This window comes from Sinocyclocheilus rhinocerous, unplaced genomic scaffold, assembly GCF_001515625.1.
Source record: "Sinocyclocheilus rhinocerous isolate Xijiao unplaced genomic scaffold, SAMN03320098_v1.1 scaffold1079, whole genome shotgun sequence".
Lineage (NCBI taxonomy): Eukaryota > Metazoa > Chordata > Actinopteri > Cypriniformes > Cyprinidae > Sinocyclocheilus > Sinocyclocheilus rhinocerous.
The window spans coordinates 136,763-161,836 of NW_015650124.1; the positions used below are offsets into that span (position 1 = coordinate 136,763).

The following is a 25,074-nucleotide window of genomic DNA, read 5'->3' on the forward strand; positions in this document are numbered from 1 at the left end:
TGTGTTGTATTAGAGTAAAGTAAACCCTAAATTACAATAAAGCAAAACATCCAAACATATAACACTTATGAGGGAATAATTAAGGAGAAAAATATGCTTTATTGTCCTGAAAATAATGTCAAAATGCAAAAGGAAGTTCTAAAAAATAGTTCTAAATAGACTTTATTTTCTTCATGCAAATTTTGAATTGCTTTTGGGGTGAGGACAAGTTTTCCTGAGATTCTGCCAATAATATTAGATTATTTTAATAGTCAACAGAGAAATTGTAAACCACAGTTTTATGCATTTTCGAGTTGTCTAATTTCTTTTCTCTGTATCTTCGCTCACATGCTGCTTTGAATGATGACGGGAAGCTCATTACTGACCCGCTCACTCATTTTGGAGTTGCAGTTCCTCATACTTTCCATCTGAGCTGCGCTGAGGCTGTTCCCTGTGGTTTTGCTCTCTGACTGGCTGGCCGCTTCTCTCGGGTGTGGCACGATCACTATTTCTACATGCTCATTGGCTATTTTTTCAGCTGGCACAGCTACGGACAGCTCTGATTGGTTGCCACTGGAACGACGGTTCAGTGCATGCTGGGTACAGGAGAACGAGCGCTGTCGAGGTGCGGGTTGTGGAGACAGGAAGTGAGGCGTTGCCGCTCGAGTAACGTCCTGGGTCATCTCCCTCTCCTCGTCCTCCGCTTCTGATGTTACTTCCTGGAGAGTGCTGATAGGCCGAGATGGGCGGCCAAGAATCCTGGGGCTGACCAATGCCGTTGCTGATTGGTTGGGGGCTGGACGCCAGTTCTGGGGGGAGGAGCATTGCGTTCTTCCCATCTGCCAATCACTGTTGAAAACAAAACATGAGAACATGCTGGTAAAATTGTATATGCAATTGGAAGGAACAGCTGCAGAGCTGACTTACGTAGGCGGAGGTGTTGACATCCCTCTGTGACTGATGACCCCCGAAAACGAGGCACTTCTTCCGGGCAGACATGGAGGTGAAGCGACCCAAGGAGAATAGATGTACGTGCGATCGTCCCAGAGCACCTCAGTGGCGGGATCTAGAGGAACTGGCGCCTTGTGAACTCTGTGAGCCAATAGGAGCTCGAGGACCTGATGATGTAATCCCTCTCGAGCCACATCCAGTGGCCGCCACCCCTTGCAGTCAGAGAGATCTTGATTGGCCCCGTTGAGCAACAGGAATCGTGCGGTGTCATAGCAACCGTGGAGAGCCGAGAGAAACAAAGCCGTTTCACCCTATAGAAAAAATTATAATTTTATTCCATTATTATTGGTGGATTATGATAATTCATTCATCAATCTATTGTTCATTCTCTCTATCATTCAATCTACATATAAATCATTCAACCATTTGTTCTATCTATCTATCTATCTGTCTGTCTGTCTGTCTGTCTGTCTGTCTATCTATCTATCTATCTATCTATCTACAGTGCCCTGATGGTGGATTTTCAATGCTTTAGCTCTTTTCTTACAGCCACTTTCTATCTTGTTCTGCACATCATAACTATATTCTTTGGTTTTACTTGTGATGGATGATTAAGGGAATTTGTCCTTTGTGTTCCTCATATTTACAATTCTATGGATCAGGAAATCATGGCTGGACAATTTCATGCTCCTAGTCAGTCACCCTGGTGTGCTAAAAAATGTAAATATGAATGGGAATATACTTCAGAGATATTTTACTCATAAGAATTTCTAGGGGTGCCAATAATTGTGGCCAGCATGCATTGGAGAAAAACATTTATTTCATCATAAAATGTTCTCCCCACTTTCAATTGTTTTACTTCAATGAAAGGTTAGAATTTTTTGAATGAAAGATCAAAAAGATCAACGATGCAGATTTATTTTCACAGCTGCCTTTGCACATATTTACCAAGGGTGCATCTATCCATCCATCCATCTACCGGAATTCAAATTCTGAATGGCGCATAACCCTGATTTATTTGATTGGTTATAAAAAAAGGTGACTTTTTCTTTACCTTATGGTCCTGTAAGTCCACTGCAGCACCGTAGCGAATGAGAGTCCGTGCCAATGGGAGGTGGTTTACTGAGCATGCCCAGTGGAGGGCAGATCTCCCTGGATGAAGAGAACGGGAGAGAGAGAGAGAGAGAGAGAGAGAGAGAAGAGATGCAAGAATGAAAGGGAATTCTAGCTGATATATGCTAGCTGGCTAAAGAGAGCAGACAGTTTAGTGCTATGGGCTAGAGTTGCCAAGTTTTCTGCAGTTTAATATTCTGTGACATTCCATAAGGACGTATTAACTATGTTTTTGGGCCATTAAATGCTTATTAAAGTAATAGTTCACACAAAAATGAAAATATTGTTGTTGTTTACTCGCCTTCATGTCACTTCAAACGTTGGGCCTTTATACATTTATAAATCGCACAAACAATCAGATTTGGAACATACAATCAAAAGTGAACAACAAATAGAATGAGAGAGAGAGAGAGAGAGAGAGAGAGAGAGAGAAGAGATGCAAGAAGGAATTGACAACAAACAGGGCAAGGGTGATCAGGAAATGGCGTGTTGTGGCGCACAGAGGGGCCAGAAAGTAGTGGACGAAGCCAAAAAAAAAGACATGCAGGCATGTGTTATGAGAAGGGAAAACAGGAAGCGAACATTCGAGACAATAAAAGAGGGAACATTTTGAGAGAGAGAGAAACAGAGGCATGGAAGGTTAATACATTATTTCCACATTGACCGGGCGCTACAGCACATTAACTGTGTTCTGAATCAGACGTGTTTATCAGGGGTGCTGGAGTGACGTGTGAGGGAAGCAGGAGGAGACAGAGGACGGCAGTGGGGAGTTCAGGACAGGACAGAGACAGTGACAAAGACAAAACCAGAAAGGGCAAAACACATTACTCCCCAACTGCAAAAGAAACAAAAACTATTCCTGTAATGTATTCTTGAAGACCACATTGATTGAAGGGACTCGTTCCACATGCAAGGGTTAATGGCGCTCTTACCCGTGTGGTCGGTGTTGTTGACTGGCACTCCGGCTCTCAGGAGCTCCAGAACCACTCGGTCAAGCCCGCTTCTGACAGCTCGGATCAGCACGACCGAGCCGTCCGGACCGCACCACTGCACCGGAGCGGCCTGAGAGAAGACAGCACAAATGATCAGCTCTACAGAGAGAATTTTTCAAATGCATAAGGATGCAGCATGCAGAAATCTTTTTAATAACAGATATCATGAGCGTTGTAGTATAATACGTTTTTAAATGTGCAGGCAGATTGTTCAAATGAGATAAACTCACATTTCTTGGTGGTCTTTGAGGTGTAGGAACCGCATTTCTTTCCCATCCTCTAGGGGGAGCTAAAGGTATAACAGAGAAACACAGTTGAAGCACAGTAGCGGAGTCGCATTTCTCCTCCCATCTGTGCTTAATAGTATGCATGATTAGAATTGGCACTTTCTCCATTCATGATGCATTGAAACTAATATGCAAATGTTATTCAGATGCACATGATTTCGAAGGTTGGATGTTAAAACAGGTTTTTCAACATGAATCTGTTGAAAGATTTGCTGGAATCATCACTCGGAAATGTTCACAGAAGTTCCCACATGGCATTTACATACTTTTAAATGTTTTAGTAAAAAAATGATGTATATATTTATACAGATTCATTTAATATATTATCTAAATGAATCCAAAAACTCTGCTTTTAAAATAGTCTTTGTTAATTGAAGTTGCAAAAAATAAATAAATGAAAATAAAATATAAATATTAAACTTAAAATTTGCCTTGGTAACTAACTAAATTTCTCCTCCCATCTGTGCTTAATAGTATGCATGATTAGAATTGGCACTTTCTCCATTCATGATGCATTGAAACTAATATGCAAATGTTATTCAGATACACATGATTTCGAAGGTTGGATGTAAAACAGGTTTTTCAACATGAATCTGTTGAAAGATTTACTGGAATCATCACTCGGAAATGTTCACAGAAGTTCCCACATGGCATTTACATACTTTTAAATGTTTTAGTAAAAAAATGATGTATATATTTATACAGATTCATTTAATATATTATCTAAATGAATCCAAAAACTCTGCTTTTAAAATAGTCTTTGTTAATTGAAGTTGCAAAAAATAAATAAATGAAAATAAAATATAAATATTAAACTTAAAATTTGCCTTGGTAACTAACTAAAATAAGTTAAATTTAAGTTAAAAAAAATGAATAAAACTGAAATAAAAAATAAAGCTAAATAGCAAAGTCTAATAAAATATTAAAAAGGACAAAAGCACATCAAAATTACTAAAACATAAACTAAACTAAATTTTAAATGAAAACTGAAAATATAAAAATAAAAGCAAATTTAAAACAATAATAATAACAATACAATACATTAATAGTAGTATATAAATAAAGTAAAACTGATTTAATCACATTAACTGCATTGTTTACATTATACATTATATTGTTTTCTGTAATCTTTTGAATCTGCTTGGCTGTTCCAAACTGAAAAAATATATATATTTATATACAAATATAATATTTCTATATATAAATTATATATATATAGAGAGAAACTAAATTAACATTTACTAACTGCATTGTTTACATTATACATTATATTGTTTTGTGTAATCTTTTGAATCTGCTTGGCTGTTCCAAAATGAAAAATATATATATATTTATATATAAATATAATATTTTTTATATATAAATTATATATATATAGAGAGAGAGAGTAACTAAATTAACATTTACTAACTACATTTTAATGTAATCTGTTGAATCTTGGCTTTTTTGCCAGAATTATGGTTTCGCAAATTTAAAAAAAACAAAACTATTTTGTCATTTTAGAGCAAACACATAAATAACACTGCGAAATATCATTTTTCGCCTTCTCATTCCAGCAGGTCTCACCCAGCATGCGGGGCTGTTTGAACTGTTTTTGGTCTGGTGATCTGTGGTCACAGATGGTCTTGTTGATGTCCTCCATGGAGCTCTGGGTCACATCGGTGTCACTTCCGATGTCCAGTTCCTTCCTCAGGGGTCTATAATCAGCGTAAAGGACACGGACAATTCCTCCCCATTAGCACGGTTTCCTCACTCACTCACAGTATGAAAACTCTTCAAAGACCCTCAAGCTCCTTTGAACATCAGACTCACCGCATACGGATCGCATCCTCACCGAGGGGCTCCTTACGTCTTTTTCCTGACTCCTTTCCTTTCTTGTTTGTCTTCGTCCCATTTCTGTCTTTATCTCTTCCCGATCTGCTTCTCTTCTCCTCAGAGCGGCGGGACCAGGCCTTGCTGCCGTTATTGCTGTCGGTCACCGTGGATCTGTGACGCACTCGCTCTCCTCCTCCTCGTCTCTGTCTTCTTCTCTTTAACCACAGGAACACCACCGTGATGATCACGGCAGCCGCCACACCGAGCCCCGTCGCCACACCGACCACAGGCCACATCCAGGCAGGAGAGGCTTCATGAACTGAAACATGACATTTAGCAACTAAATAATGCTCAGGAATACAAGAAAACAGGTACATTAGGCTAAATTCTAGATATTTCTCACAACTAACTTTTCTAAAACTCTCTTATCTTTTGCAGTGACTTTAAGCAGTTACTTTTTAATCAGCAGGGGATAAACACACATATTTAGCAGAGGGAAGGATGATTAGTGAATAATGATTACAATTTTAGTTCATTTCTCACACAAAGCTATCGTATTGTTTCAGAAGAGTACTTTTATGGTGCTTTTTGTTGTTGTTGTCATATTAGAAATAACAGTCATGGTTATTATGAAAAAAAGAAAAAAATATATTGCTGCTTTTTTGTTTGACAGCATTGTTGTTCTTGTTGAAATAAAGCTGAAATAAAATGAAATAAATATTAGATGAACAACTTAAAAATAATGAAATGAAAATTTGTGTTGTCTTGGAAGTTAGCTGAAATAAGCTTAAATTGAAGTACTAAAACTGAAATAAATTTAAAGCTATAGACATTTTTTAAAATCTAGTAAAAATGTAAAAAGCACTAACGCACATAACTATTTTGTGCAAATCATTCCAGTTTTACAAATTACCAAAATTAAAATGAAATATTAAAATAAATAAACAAATAAAATCGAAATAAAATCTCAAAATATTAATACATGCTATAATAATATGTAAATAATAAAATTTAGTTTTAAAATAAAATAAGTAAAATAAAAGTAAAATGTAGAATATGGCCTCTTTAAATAAAACAAAGATGAAAAACTTAAACCTAAAAACCTATAAATGTATTCTCTTAGCAACTAACTGAAATTTGAAGTAATAAAATTACTAAAACTGAAATAAAAATAAAGCTATATAGAAATGAAAATAAAAAACTGAAAATATAAAATAAAAGTGAATTCAAAAATTAAAATGTTAAAATTTAGTTTAAATAAGTAAATAAAATAAGTAAAACAAACGTTTAAAATGTTCAATATGGGCTCTTTAAATTAAATAAAATAAATTTTAGATGAAAAAATTAACTCAAATAAATACTAATTCAAAATATTATACTAATACTACAATAACACCTTATGCAGGAAAAATAACGGCATAATGGTTTGAAACTATAGAGAGTAAATAATAACAGAATTTAAATTTTGCATAAACTTTCTGTAAGTGTCTGAATAGTATGCTTATGTTTTGGCAAAGTACAAAGAAAACAAACCATTGCGCTCCTCCTTTGGCAGCTTCACCTCCTCTCTGGCTCCTATTTCCTCATCGACTCCACGTACACTGATCACAGCCGCCAGGATCTCTGGGATCGTGGGAAACGAGGCATGACTCTGTGCCAGGACGGCACGCAGGAAGTGTGCAGCCTCGACGGCATACTGGAAACAGGTGGAGGGAAGACGGGAGCAGGGTCTGTTATCCAGCTGCAGGAATAACACTGACCTGTAATACAAAAAAATATGCATGCAGTCAGCACACGTTTGAAAAACAGACCACTGATTACTGAAAAGACATGCAATACCTGTATGATATCATTACTGAAGAGCAGTCACAAATAATATCTAACTAACAGTAAAACAAAACGGCCTTAAAATCAAACACTGAATTGTATTAAATCAGATTAGCCAATCAAAACTATGTTCATTTACCTAAAGTAATCTAAAAGCAATCCCAAGAGAGGCTCACAGAAAGGGTGGAAAGTAGCTGTGCAAAAATAAATGATTTATTTTTACTTTTTTTTTTTTGCCTTTTCTTTATGGGTTATTTATATCATGAGCATTGTTGGTGCATAATCCCTTGATTAACATGAATAAAAAAATTTTTTTAATGTAGCATATGGCCTCTTTAAATGATTTATTTTATGTTATTTTTAGTTATATTTTATGCTTTTTACAGTTTATTTATATTATGAGTATTTTTTATGCATAAACCTTTGATTAACATGGACTATAAAAAAATGTAAAACAATAAAAAAAAATTAAAAGCTTGAAATGTAGAATATGGCCCTTTTTAACTTATTAACATTATTTTATAGGTATATTTTATAGTTAGGTTTATTAGTTTATTTATATTATGAGTATTTTTGGTGCATAACCCCTTGATTAACATGGACTATAAAAAATAATAAAAACAATACAAAAAAAATTAAAAGCTTGAAATGTAGAATATGGCCCTTTTTAACTTATTAACATTATTTTATAGGTATATTTTATAGTTAGGTTTATTAGTTTATTTATATTATGAGTATTTTTGGTGCATAACCCCTTGATTAACATGGACTATAAAAAATAATAAAAACAATACAAAAAAAATTAAAAGCTTGAAATGTAGAATATGGCCCTTTTTAACTTATTAACATTATTTTATAGGTATATTTTATAGTTAGGTTTATTAGTTTATTTATATTATGAGTATTTTTGGTGCATAACCCCTTGATTAACATGGACTATAAAAAATAATAAAAACAATACAAAAAAAATTAAAAGCTTGAAATGTAGAATATGGCCCTTTTTAACTTATTAACATTATTTTATAGGTATATTTTATAGTTAGGTTTATTAGTTTATTTATATTATGAGTATTTTTTATGCATAAACCTTTGATTAACATGGACTATAAAAAATTTAAAATAAAAACTATATTATTTAAAAATATTTAATATTTTAAAATAAAATAAAATTTAATTTAAAGCTTGAAATGTAGAATATGACCTCTTTAAATTAAAACATAAGACAGTATCACTAACCCATTGCTGTCATAGGATGGTGTTTGAGCGTACAGCTCGGCGAGCTGTCGGGTGTCCATTGTAAGTAGGTCTGTGGTGGGCTGGAGAGGTGCCATCCCTCTGAGTTTGACGCTGGTCTGCAGGACAGTGCTTAAGGGCCATAACAGAGAGCTGTTCTGAATCTGACCCCTCTGGAATGGGATTCTAGTGTGCAGTATGAGGCTTCCTTTGGCCCAGATGGGGTACTGCTTTTTGTGGCAGTCCGAGCCGTCCCACCCACAGGGGGCGTTGTTGCAGCCCTGGTCGCAGTGGCCGTTGTCATAATGATTTCGGCAATAATGAATATGCCCTAGACTGAGAAAACAAAACATTTTACTTCAAGCATGCATATAACAAATTATAAATATTCGTGTTGCATTGCAATAAATTCATGTGCATATCAGTTGTAGGTTCTCGTGAATAGCCTAATTATAACAACGGTATCCTGCTATGCTTTATACTTTTTAAGGCACGTAATTTGATGCATTGTAATTGTGGTTACAATTATTTATGACAAATAATACTTTATCGAGTTTCCAAGGCCGTAGTATTTTTACTTCGTTTTTGTAGACCTTACGTTACTTGTACATTTTTCAAGTAGGCCTAACTTTTACTTTTACCTCAGTACATTCCAAAGCATAATATTGTACTTTTTACTCCACCATATTTCTTAAAAACACGTCGTTCCTCGTTAATTTGAGCTGGAGAAATCGCCAACCTTTCCGAGACGCGATTCCGGTGTTCGATTCGCGAGCGAGTCGATTCTTCTCAATGAACCTGTTAAATCTGTTCGCGAATCGATTCGAACGATTCATTCACGAATTGAACTGATTGGATTGCTGCTGTTCCCGAGTCAACAACTCGCTGATTCAAAGCTGATCCGGTCAGAGCGAGTCTCCAGTTAACGAGTCAGTGAATTCACAAGTCATCGAAGCTTGAGTCAGAAAAGTCAGACAGTCAGAAAAGTAAATTACTAATGCCGAATATTAGGATTTAGGCTATTATTGTAAATGAAAATCATATTTAGGTCACGACTGAGCTGTTTGCAAACTAAATATGCTGTAAAAAGTTGAGCTATTTAAGCCCACAACTGTAAGAAATGCTTGAATGTGGACACGTCCACACTTGTGTATCACCGTCTCAACGGGGTAAGTTTTCCTCGTTTCTAAATACTATATATGTTATATTAAGTTTTTTTTTTTTTTCAATTGTTTGGACACATGACGTTTCAGTAACCTAAATTGCTATTTTAATATATTTTTAATGTTTTGATAGTGTATGATAGGCCCCCCTCCCCAGGTATTTTGAGCAGTAGGGCTATAAAATATCTAAACGTATATAAATTAAAAAAAACTAAATAAATATTTATTGATTAGTACTTTGTATTTTTACTCGAGTAAAATTGAGTACTAATACTCAAGTCTACTAGAGTAATATTTTGTTAGGGTATCTGTACTTTTACTCCAGTACTAGATTTGTGTACTTCCTCCACAACTTGATGTGATATTTCATGTGATATTAGCATGCTTCACGTTGGTTTCTTACATGCAGATGCCTTTGTCTTTGAGGCAGTCGAATCCATCTCTCAGACAGTCAGAAGTGGAGCACTCCTGATCACATACTCCATTCCCAAACTTGGCCTGGCACGTTTTTCCTGCCATACAGCTGCTGTATGGATCACTAGGGGAGGCTTTTAAGGGAAAGCAAAAGTAAGTATGATTATCATGTTATAGAAACGAGTAGAGTAGCAATGTCAAGCATGTTTTTGAGCTATCAAAAGAGCCCACATCACTAAAGATGTTCAGTATTATCCTGGCTGGAAGGGGCGGGGCCTTGACCTGAATTCCAGGAGAAACAGGAAACGAGGGGCATGACACAAACAGGAAGTTTCCAGAAGCGTCGAACAGCAACAGGAAATGGGGTGGAATGGGAGTGGATGAAGGCTGAGGGCATTACTGTAGCGATCAATATCTTATTTTTGTATGTCTGCTAAAAATTTGTACAATTGTATTTTTCTCTTAGCATTTTCTCTATTGAAGATGGATATATATATACACTACTTTAAAAAAAAAAAGTTGAGGTCTGTAATATTTTTTAAATGAAATTATTACTTTTATTCAGGAAGGATGCATTACACTGATCAAAAGTTTCAGTCATTTATTATTAATAATTTACAACTCATTTATAATGTTACAAAATGTTCTATTTAAAATAGAAATAATAGATTTCTATTTAAAATAAATACTGTTTTTTAACTTTCTATTCATTAATCAACTTTTTTTCTGTACAGCAAAATACAGAAAGTACATATGGAGATAGATAGATAGATAGATAGATAGATAGACAGACAAACATAAAATACAAAAAAAAAATACAAATGGACTTACACACACACACACACACACACACACACACACAAGAACATTATATTTTTTATAATATGCTTTTTTTTCAATAAAAATATATTTAATTTGTGGGTCTGACACCAAAGTTTGGGAATTAAACCTGAAAGTAAAAAAAAAAAAATGTTACAGCCAATAAATATTTTAGATTTTATTTCAGAAATATTACAGATTTTTACAAAAAACAAACTAATAATACTAATAAAATTAATAATGAGAATAGAATGTTTAATTAATTTGCTTGTTTGTTAATGTTTAATTTAATAAATATGTAATACATATCTAATATCACATTTCTAACCATTTGCCTTCAAATTCAAGTTATAAAAACAATTAGTGAATATTATATATTATTCCTGTCTTGTTTGCAGCTAGTAAGTGGTAGAGATAGTAAGTGGGTCATTAGAACCCCAGCAATCATCACATCATCATGCAGTCATCTGTGTCCATCTATTCATTCATCCATCAGTTCTGTCCACAGGAAACTGAATTTGACTCACCTTGAGATACTCTGCAGAGAGTCCATACGATGAAGGAGAATCTCACAGTCAGGTGCATCTCTGAACACAGACACGAGTCAGGAGTTAGTCAAGTTCCTCTTGATTTGACACAGCAACCCCCTCGAGTATGAATCACCAAGACCAAGACCTGGTGTCTTCTCATTTGAGGCTGCTCTTATGTCTTCAGGGAGTCTTGGATGGTTTCTTGCATTATGGATGCAGCATTATCAGTTCAGTAATACTGTGGGAAGTGTGTGAACGTTCATGTCTACACCCTCAACAGCTCCCTCCCTGAATTTGTCCCTCATTCTTTTTCAGAAGCACGGCGGATATCTGGACGACTTCCTGCCACTGTGTGGAAAAGAATAGGAGCGAGTGTGTGTGTGTGTGAATCTGAAAGGTCGGTATTATCGCAGGAGTTTGACCTGTTTATGAATTATTTTACTGCATGAATTGTGTTGAAGGAAATTTGACAGGACAATTGAACAATACCACACACACAAAAAAAACCTTTACTTCCTTGTGTTCAAACTAGACATAATATCTCATTTTTATATACCTGCTAAAAGTCCTGCACATTTGTGTCGCTTTTTTCAGCAGCTTGTCCATTGAAGACGGATATATACACTACTGTTTAAAAGTTTGGGATCAGTAAGATTTTTTTATATGAAATTAATACTTTTATTAAGTTGTTCAAAACTGACAGTTAAGACATTTATAATGTTACAAAATATTTATATTTCAAATAAATGCTGTTCTTCTGAACTTTCTATTCATCAAAGTATTATTAAAAAATGTTTTCCACTGAAGTATTAAGCAGCACAACTGTTTTCAGCATTGATAATAGTAAGAAACGTTTCTTGAGCAGTAAATCAGCATATTTGAATGATTTCTGAAGGATCATGTGACACTGAAGACTGGAGTAATGATGCTGAGAATTCAGCTGCGCATCACAGGAAAAAACAATACTATTATTTATTAATAATAGTTATTGTTTATTTATTTATTTTTTGTAATTTCTGCAGTTATGCAAGCAAGACACAGAGAGACAGAAATAAGTATTGTAATTACTTTTTTTTTTTTGTATTACTAAAAAAAAAGAGCCTAAACTAGCCTAAGGTGGTTGGTCTTAGCTTGCCACAAAACTGAGGATGGTCTGATGGTGTATTTTTTTATTCAGTGTTACTTATATAAATTCAGGGCACCAATTCTAAAAAGCAAATTTACTGTGCATTATTTGTTGCACTTATCTTCATCCTGCTTTTATGGGCAGGGCGGTTTGGTTACACTAAATATTTATGAATATTAATTAGGTTATACTGCTCGGTAACATTTTTAGGGATGCGCACGCAACGCGCTGCGCAACGTGTGTGAAGAGAACAGTGAAGACACTGGAGACCGGTTCATAAATGCTGAACTATTTTTAACTCAACACAGCGTCTTAAAACGCTGCACTCATGACGCGGGAGCCTTAAAAAACAGCGATACGAGTCGCAGCGGTCAAAGACGCATTTTTCCAACCGTCAGCAGCAGGCGCTCAGAAACTCAACACCGTCTACTTCACTTTGTCAGGCAGGTCCTATTTAAGAGATTTCTTGATTGCGAACAGGTGACTTTTTCACACCACTGTATGTATATATATAATTTATTTATTTTTATTATTTTTTTTACAGTTTTTCTCTTACTGGACATTAAAAAAAATCATTTCACATGACATGTCTGTTATGGCTTTATGATCTGTAAATAATCACCTTGAAATCTAGCCTACAGTGTCATTTAAAACTATAGTCTGAGAAATGAAAGAAAGTTAAATGCGATCTAATGTTACTTTTAGTTTCACTTTGGTTACGTTTGCTCTGATAATTGTTCAGTACACAAAATCATGCCAAGTTTTCAAACGCAGTAAACGTTTCAGGACTTTTCAGCAACTATGTTGAACATATTGATTCTTCTCTACAGAGATAAGACATTTGAATGTTTTGATTGCAGAATAATGTGGGCCACTGATCATAAATCTTGTATCTTTTGTCTGTAAGCAAATTAGAAGATATAGACATGAATGTTAACATGCAAATTTGCATACATATTGTCCTGCAGGTGAAATGGCGATTCCTCATTACACTGGAAAAATGACAGACTGGATCATGAATGAAGATGAACCCGAGGCCTTTAACCATGCTATCACTGTCATGACACTGATGACCATTATGAGGTAAGACCAAGAAGGACAATCTTTTACACCACTGTTCAGTAAGACACTGCAAAGCAAAGACACATTAAACTGATCGAAAGTGACAGTAAAGATATTTATAAAGTTTAAAATAAACATTTTCTTTTGAACTTTCTATTCATAAAAGAACTTTGAAAAAATATATCATGGTTTGCACAAAAATATTAAGCTTTTTACAGCATTTATGATAATAAGAAATGTTTCTTGAGCTGCAAATCAGCATATTACAATGATTTCTGAAGGATCATGTGACACTGAAGTCTAGAGTAATGATGCTGAAAATTCAGCTTTGCATCACAGGAATAAATTACACTTTGAAATATATTCAAGTAGAAAACATTCCTTTTAAATTGTAATAATATTTCACAATATTACAGTTTATACTGTAACAGTAAACAGCTTCTCAGCTGTATTAAAGAGAAATGCACACCTCAGGATTTCCACCTGTTTTCTGCAGTGCTGTGTGTGAGTTTGTGTGTGACCTGATCTACAACATCACCATGAGCCGAATACACACGTCCATCCAAGGACTCGTCTTCCAGTCTGTGCTGAATCAGGATATTGCGTTCTTCGATAAAGCTTCCACAGGTAAAACTGCAAACATAATCAATTAGGGCGTGTTCACACTTGGCGTCTTTTTTGACAAGAAAAAGTTGACAAGAGCGCTTTTTTAGTAAAATAAAAAGCTGGCAGCGTTTCGGTTACAAATAGCAGCCGAGGGTGTCTTTTCTTGCTATAACAACAGCTAAAACAGTAGCCTAGTATGTGGTGCAAGGGCCAAAGTTGGCCCTTGCGTTGGCTTTTGAAGTTAACGGGGAGGAGAATGTTGGTTCACAATGACGTTTGTGGGTGTGCGACATTATACAGGAAGGACACACGTCCATCCAAGGACTCGTCTTCCAGTCTGTGCTGAATCAGGATATTGCGTTCTTCGATAAAGCTTCCACAGGTAAAACTGCAAACATAATCAATTAGGGCGTGTTCACACTTGGCGTCTTTTTTGACAAGAAAAAGTTGACAAGAGCGCTTTTTTTATTAAAATAAACAACTGGAAGCATTTTGGTTACAAATAGCAGCCGAGGGCGTCTTTTGTTGCTATAAAAACAGCTGCAACAGTAGCCTAGCACTGTGTGCTGCAGAAATGTCGAGAAAGAGTAAAAAGTTGGCTCTTTCGTTGCCTTTTGAAGTTAACGGTTTTCAACTTGAAAAGACGCTCTGAGCTGCAGAAAAGACGCCGGCGGTGGCGTTTTAAAAAGCGCTCAGGACTTTTTTGAAAACACGGTTTACTCCGTAGGATTATCATATAAAACAGACGCTGGCAGCTTCAAAAAAGACGCCAAGTGTGAACATAGCCCAAGATGTTTTTTTGCTTCAAAAAAGATGCCAAGTGTGAACATAGCCTTATTAGTGCTGGTTTTTGAACACTGGTTTCTTTTATCAGATAACTGTTGCTATCTTTAATGCATGCTGTCACAATCATGGTTTCCTGTTCAGGGGACATTGTATCTCGCATCACCACCGACACCAACACCATGAGTGAGTCTCTGAGTGAGAAGTTGAGTCTGCTCATGTGGTACTTCATGCGTGTCATCTTCCTGTTCGGCTCCATGCTGCTGCTCTCCACCAGGCTGTCCATCTTCACCGCACTCGGCCTCCCCATCATCTGGATCATCCCAGAATTTTCAGGCCAGTTTTACCAGGTAGGATTAATATATATTTAAAGTCATACACGAGGTTGTAGGCTGAAAGAGAGTTTTCTTAAAAAGAGTTTGTTGTGCTATTTATCTTTTTTTTTTCCATTATAGTGCATAGTAGTTAAGTTTTCTCATTCAAAATGTAGTCATGATTTGGTCAAAGCATGATCATTTTGAGTAATAAACTTTCATTTTTATAATTAATATAATAATTGACACTGTTAATTACCATATTAACCACAGATAAATAGGTAAATATTTTAGCTAATAGATATCACCATATGTGACCCTGGAGCACAAAACCAATCTTAAGTCGCTGGGGTATATTTGTAGCAATAGCCAAAAATACATTGTATGGGTCAAAATTATCAATTTTTCTTTTATGCCAAAAATCACAAGGATATTAAGTAAAGATCATGTTCCATGAAGATATTTAGCAAATTTCCTACCGTAAATATATCAAAACTTCATTTTTGATTAGTAATATGCATTTAAGGACAACTTTTAAGGACAACTTTAAAGGCGATTTTCTCAATATTTAGATTTTTTTGCACCCTCAGATTCCATATTTTCAAATAGTTGTATCTCGGCCAAATATCGTCCTATCCTAACAAACCATACATCAATGGAAAGCTTATTTATACTCATTCTTTCAGATGATGTATAAATCTCAATTTCGAAAAATTGACACTTAAGACTGGTTTTGTGGTCCATGGTCACATATTTCCTCAGTTGATTAATCATAGTATAAGGCAATTATTCTTTGTATTAGAAGTTTTCTTAAATGTTATGTTTAGATTTGCAAAAGGGGCATTGTGTAATTAAATATGACATAATTTACATACATTTCAAGAACAAAAATATGAACATTGAATAAGGCAGGTTCAAAATTCTTATTTCATTTTGTGTAAAAAATCCACAGTAAAAATCTTCAGAATATGGAATAATAATAAAAAATAAATAAAACTGTAAAATTTGGTGTATGTAAGTGGCTGAAACTGATTTATGTATGAGGGGAAAGTTTTTTTTTTTTTTTTTTTAATTTTCAGAAAATAGCCTTTAAAGATATGTAATTAAAATTGACAGACAAAATAGAGAAAATGTAATAAAAAGGCATTTGTTTTGAATGTTTTCTTTCCACTAGTCCGAGAGAAGACAGGAAGCAAAATAGCCCAAATTTCAGTGCATAAAAAAAAACAATGGTTTTGTCTGTAGTGTCTTGCCTTAAAGGGGTCCTATTATGCTTTTTCACTTTTTCAACTTTAGTTAGTCTGTAATGTTGCTATCTGAGCATAAAAAAGATCTGCAAATTTACAAAGCTCAAAGGCCACTTCAAAAGGAGATATTTTATTTAACAGAAATCACTGTTCAAAAACTACAACGAATGACTCTTTTGGACTACAACGCATATTTTCCGGGATTAGTGATATCACAAATATCGACGAATGGGAGCTGCCAATCACAACACACACTGGCCCAGCTAACCAATCACAACACACACTGGCCCAGCTAACCAATCACAACACACACTGGCCCAGCTAACCAATCACAACACACACTGGCCCAGCTAACCAATCACAACACACACTGGCCCAGCTAACCAATCACAGCACATTTCGTATTTCAGAAGGCGGGCCTTCATTTGATACAGGAACTATTCGAGCCATTCATGCCAGACTGGTGAGAGAGGTGTTGTAATAATGTAAAATATGTGAAAAATAATGTGTTTTTCGAACAACCTAGTATGAGATCCTGTTCTAGTACCCCCCCAAAACAAAATCTAGACTTTGTAAAATAGCATAATAGGACCCCTTTAAGACTTCTATGGAAATAAATCATGTACAAAAAGACAAAGAATGTGCATTAAAAATAGGTTATTTTTGATTAATTTTATGTGACTGAAATAAAATGAAGCAGCTTTTTCCTAATGTTGGGTGTGCAGATGTTTCTAATGATACCTTCAAATTTGCTGGTGGTTTTCTTTAGTTCATCAAGTGCATCGAGAGCATTTGTGTTTATGTGTGATAATGTTTTTCCCATAGAAACTTTCTGTACAAGTGCAAGAATCTCTCGCCAAGGCCAATGATGTTGCCACGGAAACCTTTTCTTCCATGAAGACAGTGAGGAGCTTTGCAAATGAGGATGGAGAAACCGAGAGGTACAGGAAGTGCTTAGAGGACACATATGCCCTGAATAAAGTGGAAGCCGCAGGTTATGCTGCCTCAACTTGGACCAATAGTGTAAGTGTTTTATTGGTACACTGATGACCATATCACAAGAGGAAGGAAAAAAAAATAATAATAAAATATGCCATTGAAGCATATCTTCATTTAAAATGTATATATTTGTTTGAACGTTTTTTGTTTTATTTTTGCATTAAAATGTAAAAAAAAAAAAACAATATACAGGTACATCTCAAAAAATTAGAATACCATGAAAAAGGTCAATAGTTTTTGTCACTCATTTCAGAAAGTGAAACCCATATATTATATAGATTAATGATTCAAAATGTAATACATTTTAATATAATATAGTTGGATATAATGCAACAACATGAACATTTGACCCAACGGCCCTCAATCAAGTTTGATTTTTGGACTATTAAAAACCTTTGGACTATTAAAAACCTTGGGTACCTCTGCTTTAGAAAACTGCTTTGTATTTTAAAGCAGTTTGCATGAATATCTACACTATATGTCTAATGCATCTTGAAGTCAATGTTTGAAATCAAATGTGCATTTTTCAGATGTCCAGTCTGGCTTTGAAAGTCAGTATACTGTACTATGGAGGGCGGCTTGTGACAGGAAGTGATGTCAGTAGTGGTGATCTGGTGTCCTTTGTGCTGTATGAGCTTCAGTTCACATCAGCTGTGGAGGTAAGACTTCAGATGCTGTCTGTTTGACTACAGGCATCATGCTAAACAAGTATCACTGTTTAAGCCAACCCCGAACACTTAGTATTAAACTTTAGGAATGCTCTGCATGTACCCCCAACACCCAAATTTTGCAAGGGAAAACACCACTTTTAGTTTGCTTTTGTGGCTTTAAACCAATGCTTCTTCTATCACAGGTACTGATGTCATACTGGCCGCATGTAAAGAAGGCGGTCGGTGCTTCAGAGAAAATCTTTGAGTACGTGGACCGAAAGCCTGATATTCCTCCTGATGGATCCCTCACTCCTCAAAGTCTGAAAGGACATGTGCAATTCAAAAATATCACATTTGCTTATCCGAAACGACCGGACACAGATGTGCTAAAGGTATGTATCGAAAATCGAAAGTTATATTTCACAAAATAAAAAAAAAGAAATAAGAAATCATGTTTTGCTCAAAGAAAATTAAGTCTGTTTTGCATTGTGACAATGAAAGACGTAAATATTTTCATTACTTTATTGCAATGAAAAATTATCAGTCTTCGTACTGTAATGGCAAAAAACATATATATATATTAAAATTGTAAAATATTAAACAATATGTATACATATTTATATATTTATTTTTGCTGGTCTGTCTAGAACATTTCTCTTGAGCTGAAGCCAGGCCAGATCACAGCTCTGGTGGGTCCATCAGGTTCTGGAAAAAGCACTATTGTGAGTTTGCTGGAGAGATTTTACCAGCCTCAGAATGGGGAGATTTTATTGGACCAGAAGCCACTACTGGAGTATAAGGACCAATATCTACATGAGAAGGTAATCCTGTTCTTTTCTATATACAGTACACTCAGAAAAAAGGTACAATAGCTGTCACTGGGGTGGTACCCTTTGAAAAGGTACACTTTTGTACCTTATTTATGCCTAAAGGGTGCATAGTAGTACCTTATAAGGTACATATTAGTACCTAAATGGTACATAAGGGTACTAAATGGTACTAAAGGGTACCACCTCAGTGACAGCTTTTGTACCTTTTTTCTGAGACTGTACTAATAGCTGCATCTATATAAATAAATAAAAGTGACTTTTTCTTTGTCTGAATTCTTTGTTTGCTGACCTTGTTTAATCTCCACCCTCTTCAGATTAGTGTGGTGTCACAGGAGCCAGTTCTGTTTGCTCGGTCAGTGCGGGAAAACATCAAATATGGCAAAGAAAATGCCTCGGATGAAGAAATGCGTGCTGCTGCCAAGCTGGCCAATGCAGATGACTTCATTGACAATTTACCTAAAGGATATGACACAGGTGAGTCTTAAAGTAATAGTCCACCCAAAAATGAACATTTGTGGAAAATGTATTCACCCTCAGGCCATCCAAGATGTAGATGAGTTTGTTTCTTCATCAGATTTGGAGAAATTTAGCATTCCATCACTTGCTCACCAGTGGATCCTCTGCAGTGAATGGGTGCCGTCAGAATTTTTATTGGTAAACCGTTGCTTCTGGCCAAAATACGAGTCCATAATTCATAATAACACTTCATCCACTGAAAAAGTCAATTTCCTGTTGTCCTCTCACATCAAAGTCCTCCAACATATTTGTTTAGAACGGTTTTGGACAGTTTTTACTCGTAAACTATGCTTTATCTGTGCATATTTCTCTCCTGATTCCGAATTTTTCACTGGAGAAGGCACTATTATGAATAGAGGACTCATATTTTAGCCAGAAGCAACAGTTTGAGTGTTAAAAACATCTTAATGATAGTTTTTTTTTTTTTTTTTTACAAACACATAGTTTTTCTCTTTACGAGGCATTAATTGCTGGACTGGAGGGGTGTGGATTATTGTGATGTTTTTTATCAGCTGTTTGGACTCTCATTCTGACGGCACCCATTCACTGCAGAGGATCCTTGGTGAGCATTTAAAGTTTAAAGGTTGTTTGAGAAAGTAACACATGTTGTTTTGTGTTGGTCAGATGCTGGAGAGAAGGGCGGTCAGGTCTCCGGAGGTCAGAAGCAGCGTATCGCCATCGCCAGAGCTCTGATTCAGAAACCGCAGATTCTTGTGCTTGATGATGCTACCAGTTCCCTGGACACCGAGAGTGAACACAGGGTAAGAGGAGAACACCTGATTGAAACGATTTGGAAAAGCCCACATCCGTATATTAGGGCTGGGTGATGTATTGAATATTCACGGTACATGTGCGATAACTTTGCATTACACTGCATTATGAATATTGCAGTAACGTTTTATTGGAATAACTTTCATGAAAAATCGCTTTTCAATTTGGCCATCAAGTTTACTAAAGAGCATATCACTATTAACAAATGTTTGTGATTTGCATCTGATTTTAAGTTCAGTAGTAATAAGCTTAATTCATTTTTGTGAATCAGTTCAAACTGCCTTAAAAAATCTATTCAAAACTCTGTTTAATGAATAATTTGCATCATATTAAATGCAAATGTTTGTAAAATAAATGTGGGTAAATATATATTTTTTGTAGCTGATCATTTTAAATTTATTTTGCAAAAATGGCCACATGGTTGAGATGCTGGTTCCCTTAAAAAAAATAAAGGCCATTTAAGAGCAAATACCTATTTATACCAAATATCACCTAAGTTTGAAAAATATTGAAATACTGAATTGATCTGTTTAATGATGAATTTGCATAATATTGTTAGTAAAATATATGTAGGTAAGTATTTTTTAGTAGTTTTATTTCTTACAGTTGAAAAATATGACACTGAATCTGTTCATAACTGTTTAATTATTAATTTTGATCATATAAAATAATTAAAATACTTTTTAGCAAAATATATGTGGGTAAATAGATATTTGTTCTTTTTTTTATTTTTCTATGTTCATTTAGAAGTCTTTTTGAAGTTTTAGTTTTTTACAGCTACACAATTTTAAATCTATTTTGATAAAATGGCTGCTTGGTAGAAATGATGGCTCCTCTGTCTTTGATTAGTGTCTCCTTGGATGTGATTTTCCCTGATCTTGGGTTCTTCTCAGGTGTACAGCGCTCTGCAGAAGAACTGTACGGTGCTGCTCATCTCTCACAGACTGAGTGGCGTGGAAGACGCAGATCATATCATTTTCCTCCGAGACGGGGAAGTGGCCGAGGAGGGGAACCATGAAGAACTGCTGGCCAAGCATGGATTCTATGAAGAGTTCGTGAATCAACAGAATACTTCAATTCATCGCAACACAGAAGATGTTACAAACTCCGGCCAATGATCTAGACCAGCTGCTCTACATTTAATCTGAGCCAGCACAAATCAGATGACAAATCTTTGCATTTTTTCTCCATTAGCACATATTTCTCAGCTTTTCAATTATGTAAATGCTGCTAGTGTTTTTAAATTAGGTGTAAATATCACAAAAAATGCGAGAAAAGATATGGGTGAATCTCACTAAAATATGTCCAGGTTTCCTACTACATTAAAAGAAAATTCTTTTTTGCATATGTAACGGAGGCCAGCGAGTAGGTGCTGTGCAGGTAAAACCTCACTCCCCTGATCTCGAGAGACGCACTAGCGACTGACGCTAGTGGCTGCAGTCTTTAGCCTCCTTGTTAGTGCGTCCACCTCTCATGCCGGAGACCCGGGTTCAAGACCCACTCGGAACGAGAACGAAGTGTGGAGGTGAGGACCCGGGTGAGAGGGGTTACACACATATATTATTTTTAATCTATTTTTAGGGAACCTATTTAATTTTTCGTATTTCCCCAACTCGCATTACTATAATGTGGTTTACTTTTGAGCTTCACCCCCTGATCTCGAGAAACGTACTAGCGACTGGCGCTAGTGGCTGCGATCTTTAGCCTCCTTGTTAGTGCGTCCACCTCTCATGCCGGAGACCCGGGTTCAAGACCCACTCGGAACGAGAACGAAGTGTGGAGGTGAGGACCCGGGTGAGAGGGGTTACACACATATATTATTTTTAATCTATTTTTAGGGAACCTATTTAATTTTTCGTATTTCCCCAACTCGCATTACTATAATGTGGTTTACTTTTGAGCTTCACAATTCTCGTTTCTCCCGTTGGTGATTCTCATTAAAGGGGTCATAGGATGCTACATGCACTTTTACAAGCTGTTTGAACTGAAATGTGGTTTGTTTCTGAAGGGAATGCGTCCCCGATCTGCCTAAATGCGTCTATGTTCCCGCAAATCATTCATGATCCAGCCTCATCTACAGAAGAAGTGAGTATAATGTTTTGTAATGACACGATGACTAGGCAGCTCGAAAGAGAGGGGCGAGGTCAGCAGAGCTCATTAACGTTTAAAGGGAAATGCTACAAAAACGGCTTGATCTGAAATTACCCTGTTTTTGACAGGGTAAAAAAAGGTGTTTTTACACTACCATTGAGAAATTTTAACCAAACTATGTTACAGACTTTTCATTAAGACCCTAAAGAATCATATCAACTTGTGGAAAATGGGCATCATATGACCCCTTTAAGAAGAATGAACAGAATGATATACAATGCCTTGTAATATGCACAAAAAGTAACTACTACACACATATTATTTTTCATAGCGTTTACGAGAGTAACCATTGGACATGTATTGTATTTCCCATGTATTACGTAATGCATAGCATTAAATTGCACATGTGTATTTAAATTTTTTTTTTTTACATTTGTTTAAATTATTTAAAAATAGGATTAAATTAAAATTAGGAATATTTTCTTTAAACACATTTTCATCCTTTTCCTTTTTATTTCTGGATAAAATATGTCCTGTTCTTGACATGTTTCCTGAGACTCACCCATATACTGTTAGCCAGAGCTTAGTAAATCACTTGTAATACACTTTCCCAGCAAAGTACTTCAACCATGTCTTTTTTTGTTTTGGTTATGGTATTTGTGTTTTTTTTTATGCTTGATATGTTCATGTAACTTTGTAACTTTCATTAATATGGTATTTTAAAACATTATTGCTTAACAGATGTTGATTATGGACATGTTATGTGTTTGCCCAATAATGTTTGATAATGATCTATTAATGAAAATAATAAGAAAGTGCTACCAATTCACTTTTTTTAAAGAATGTCCATAATTGTTGACATTTTGCTTTTCATACTCTTCTAAGATATTTTGGGACCATTGATCATTGAAAAAAAATCCTATAGTGCTAGAATAACACATACTCAAGTAGACTTGCACTGTAGCACACATCCATACAAAATAAAAGTTTAATAGGTCAATCAGAAAGTATTTTACAGAAAGAAATGCATTTTATTATTGAAAAGTTTTAAAGGTTGAAAAAGCTTTCGAGATCAGTAGGAAATAAAAAAAGTTATGAGGGGAAATATTTGCTTATGAATATGAAACTTGGAGGTGAACTATTGTTTAGATCTTTCAAAATATAATAAAGAAAATGTTTTAAGTAATTTAACCATGCGTTCAGTCAGAAGCTTAATTAACATGCTAAATAAATTCTATAGTAGTTTTTCTCATAAACTTTATTAAAATATTATAAATAACGTTATTTAGTTATTAAAACAGTCAAAGATTCGTTTAGTTTCTTTATCATCCTCACAAAATCATCACTAGATGGAAACCGTGAGTCATATATAATAAACTCCCTCAGACCACAATGTACATGGGCGGTTCTAGCGCTGCGGAAGGACTTGACACTAAACCAATAAGAAACCAGCTTCGGAAGCGGGACGAATTCTGATTGGTCAGTGGCGTTCGCATATAAAAACCCTGGAGCGGAAATTGAAAGGCGCCATTTGTTCGTTGGACGGCGCGGGGTAACTTAAGCATAAGGAGTTGAATGACAATAAAACGGGGGCGAAAACGCAGGATTCCGCAACGCAAAACAACCCCGATCCATCCGAATGGAGGCGGCCATCAACCCGTCTCTTGACAGGTATTATCGGCGTGCCTTCGGAGCCTATAAACTGATCCTAATATCACAAAGGATGAGCAGAAGGGAAGGGAGCGTTTATTTACAAGTTCATTTTCCTCCTCAAAATGGGAATGTAACTCATGTTAAAACTGCCTTGCGTCTTTTTAAATGAGTCCCAGCTATTAAAATAACAGCATGCAGCGAGCATCACTGTGTTGTGGGTCTGTACTGCATCATTTCCCTCCGCCATCTTCAGCATTTAAAGGGCTACACTGTAACACACACATACTCACCATGGTAACCACTTTAGTTATTGATACAAACAGGCATGTTGCTATGTTAACTTGATATTTACACTGTTGCGATGATATCTCGTATTAATAAATCATGGCTTTATAGTAGTAACTGTGGTAATTGGGTGCCAACTGTTTACATTGTGGTACAGTTTATAACCGGCATGCTAGTGCTCCATACATGCATCTCAGTGTTTTGCATGGTTTGCAGATATCTGTCTGATTGTGCTTGTGCATGCAGTTCATTTGCATAAGTGCAGCGTGAATGAGCGATCTGAAGTGTTTGAGCTGTGTTATTAAATGTGTGTGCAAGGATAGGGAGGGGTGGATGATTCATGTGGCTGCTGTCCTGTGCTGATTGGGCATGAATGCACTGGACGCTTGTTTACAAACACATTTTGAATGACTGAATGTCATTTACTGTAGAGTTTCGTACAGTGTGTTTTATTATGCACTGATGATTTCGTCTTGCTGCTAATGCACAATTTCCCTCATGGGATGAATTGTCTATTGAATGAATGTGTTAGTACTTATTTTCTAAATGGACTAATCCAGTGCATGTGTTATTATTCCTTGTAAACGGTTTGTTGAAATAAGGACAATGATTTGTGATATTGGAAGAAAAATAATCGAATGATGAACAAATCAGTAGTGTTCAACATTGAATGCTATTGTTTTTGTGTAAAGCTATCATGGAGTTACATAAGGATTATTATATTAATTGTTGTGATATGATGCAGTATTACTTATACATTTTAAAACATTTAGGTCAATGTTCTTGAGTTTCAAACATAAAAGTCTGCATTTGTCAACATTTGTGCTGACCATGTCAGAAAACTGTTGTTGCATTTAAAGGAAACTGTTGGGATATTTTTACACAAACTTAAAAATATAGGCTAGCTAAATATTTATTTCTTACACATCTATTGTATCTGTGTGTATATAATCAGTTGCATCTATAATCAAAGGTTTGTGGTCAGTATTTAAAAAAAAAATTAATTAATATTTGTGTT

General features: G+C 35.5%; 2 protein-coding genes across 2 annotated transcripts; one reads left to right on the forward strand and one right to left on the reverse strand.

Annotated features, from left to right (window-relative positions):
* Positions 1-129: 129 nt before the first annotated feature.
* Positions 130-11,374, reverse strand: LOC107711542 (neurogenic locus notch homolog protein 1-like). The gene is made up of 11 exons (XM_016516531.1): positions 11,121-11,374; positions 9,764-9,908; positions 8,201-8,533; positions 6,671-6,897; positions 5,135-5,456; positions 4,889-5,019; positions 3,266-3,324; positions 2,976-3,105; positions 1,985-2,082; positions 907-1,241; positions 130-828 (listed from the first exon to the last, which is right to left on the reverse strand). The coding sequence occupies exons 1-11, from the start codon at positions 11,176-11,178 to the stop codon at positions 324-326; spliced, it is 2,343 nt and encodes a 780-aa protein (XP_016372017.1). The 5' UTR covers positions 11,179-11,374; the 3' UTR covers positions 130-323.
* LOC107711531 (antigen peptide transporter 1) lies at positions 11,248-21,384 on the forward strand. The gene is made up of 12 exons (XM_016516517.1): positions 11,248-11,320; positions 11,439-11,495; positions 13,218-13,332; positions 13,808-13,938; positions 14,845-15,050; positions 17,087-17,284; positions 17,791-17,919; positions 18,114-18,302; positions 18,558-18,731; positions 19,055-19,214; positions 19,881-20,017; positions 20,921-21,384. Exons 1-12 carry the CDS (start codon positions 11,248-11,250, stop codon positions 21,143-21,145), a joined length of 1,794 nt encoding a protein of 597 aa, XP_016372003.1. The 3' UTR covers positions 21,146-21,384.
* The last annotated feature ends 3,690 nt before the right edge of the window (positions 21,385-25,074 follow it).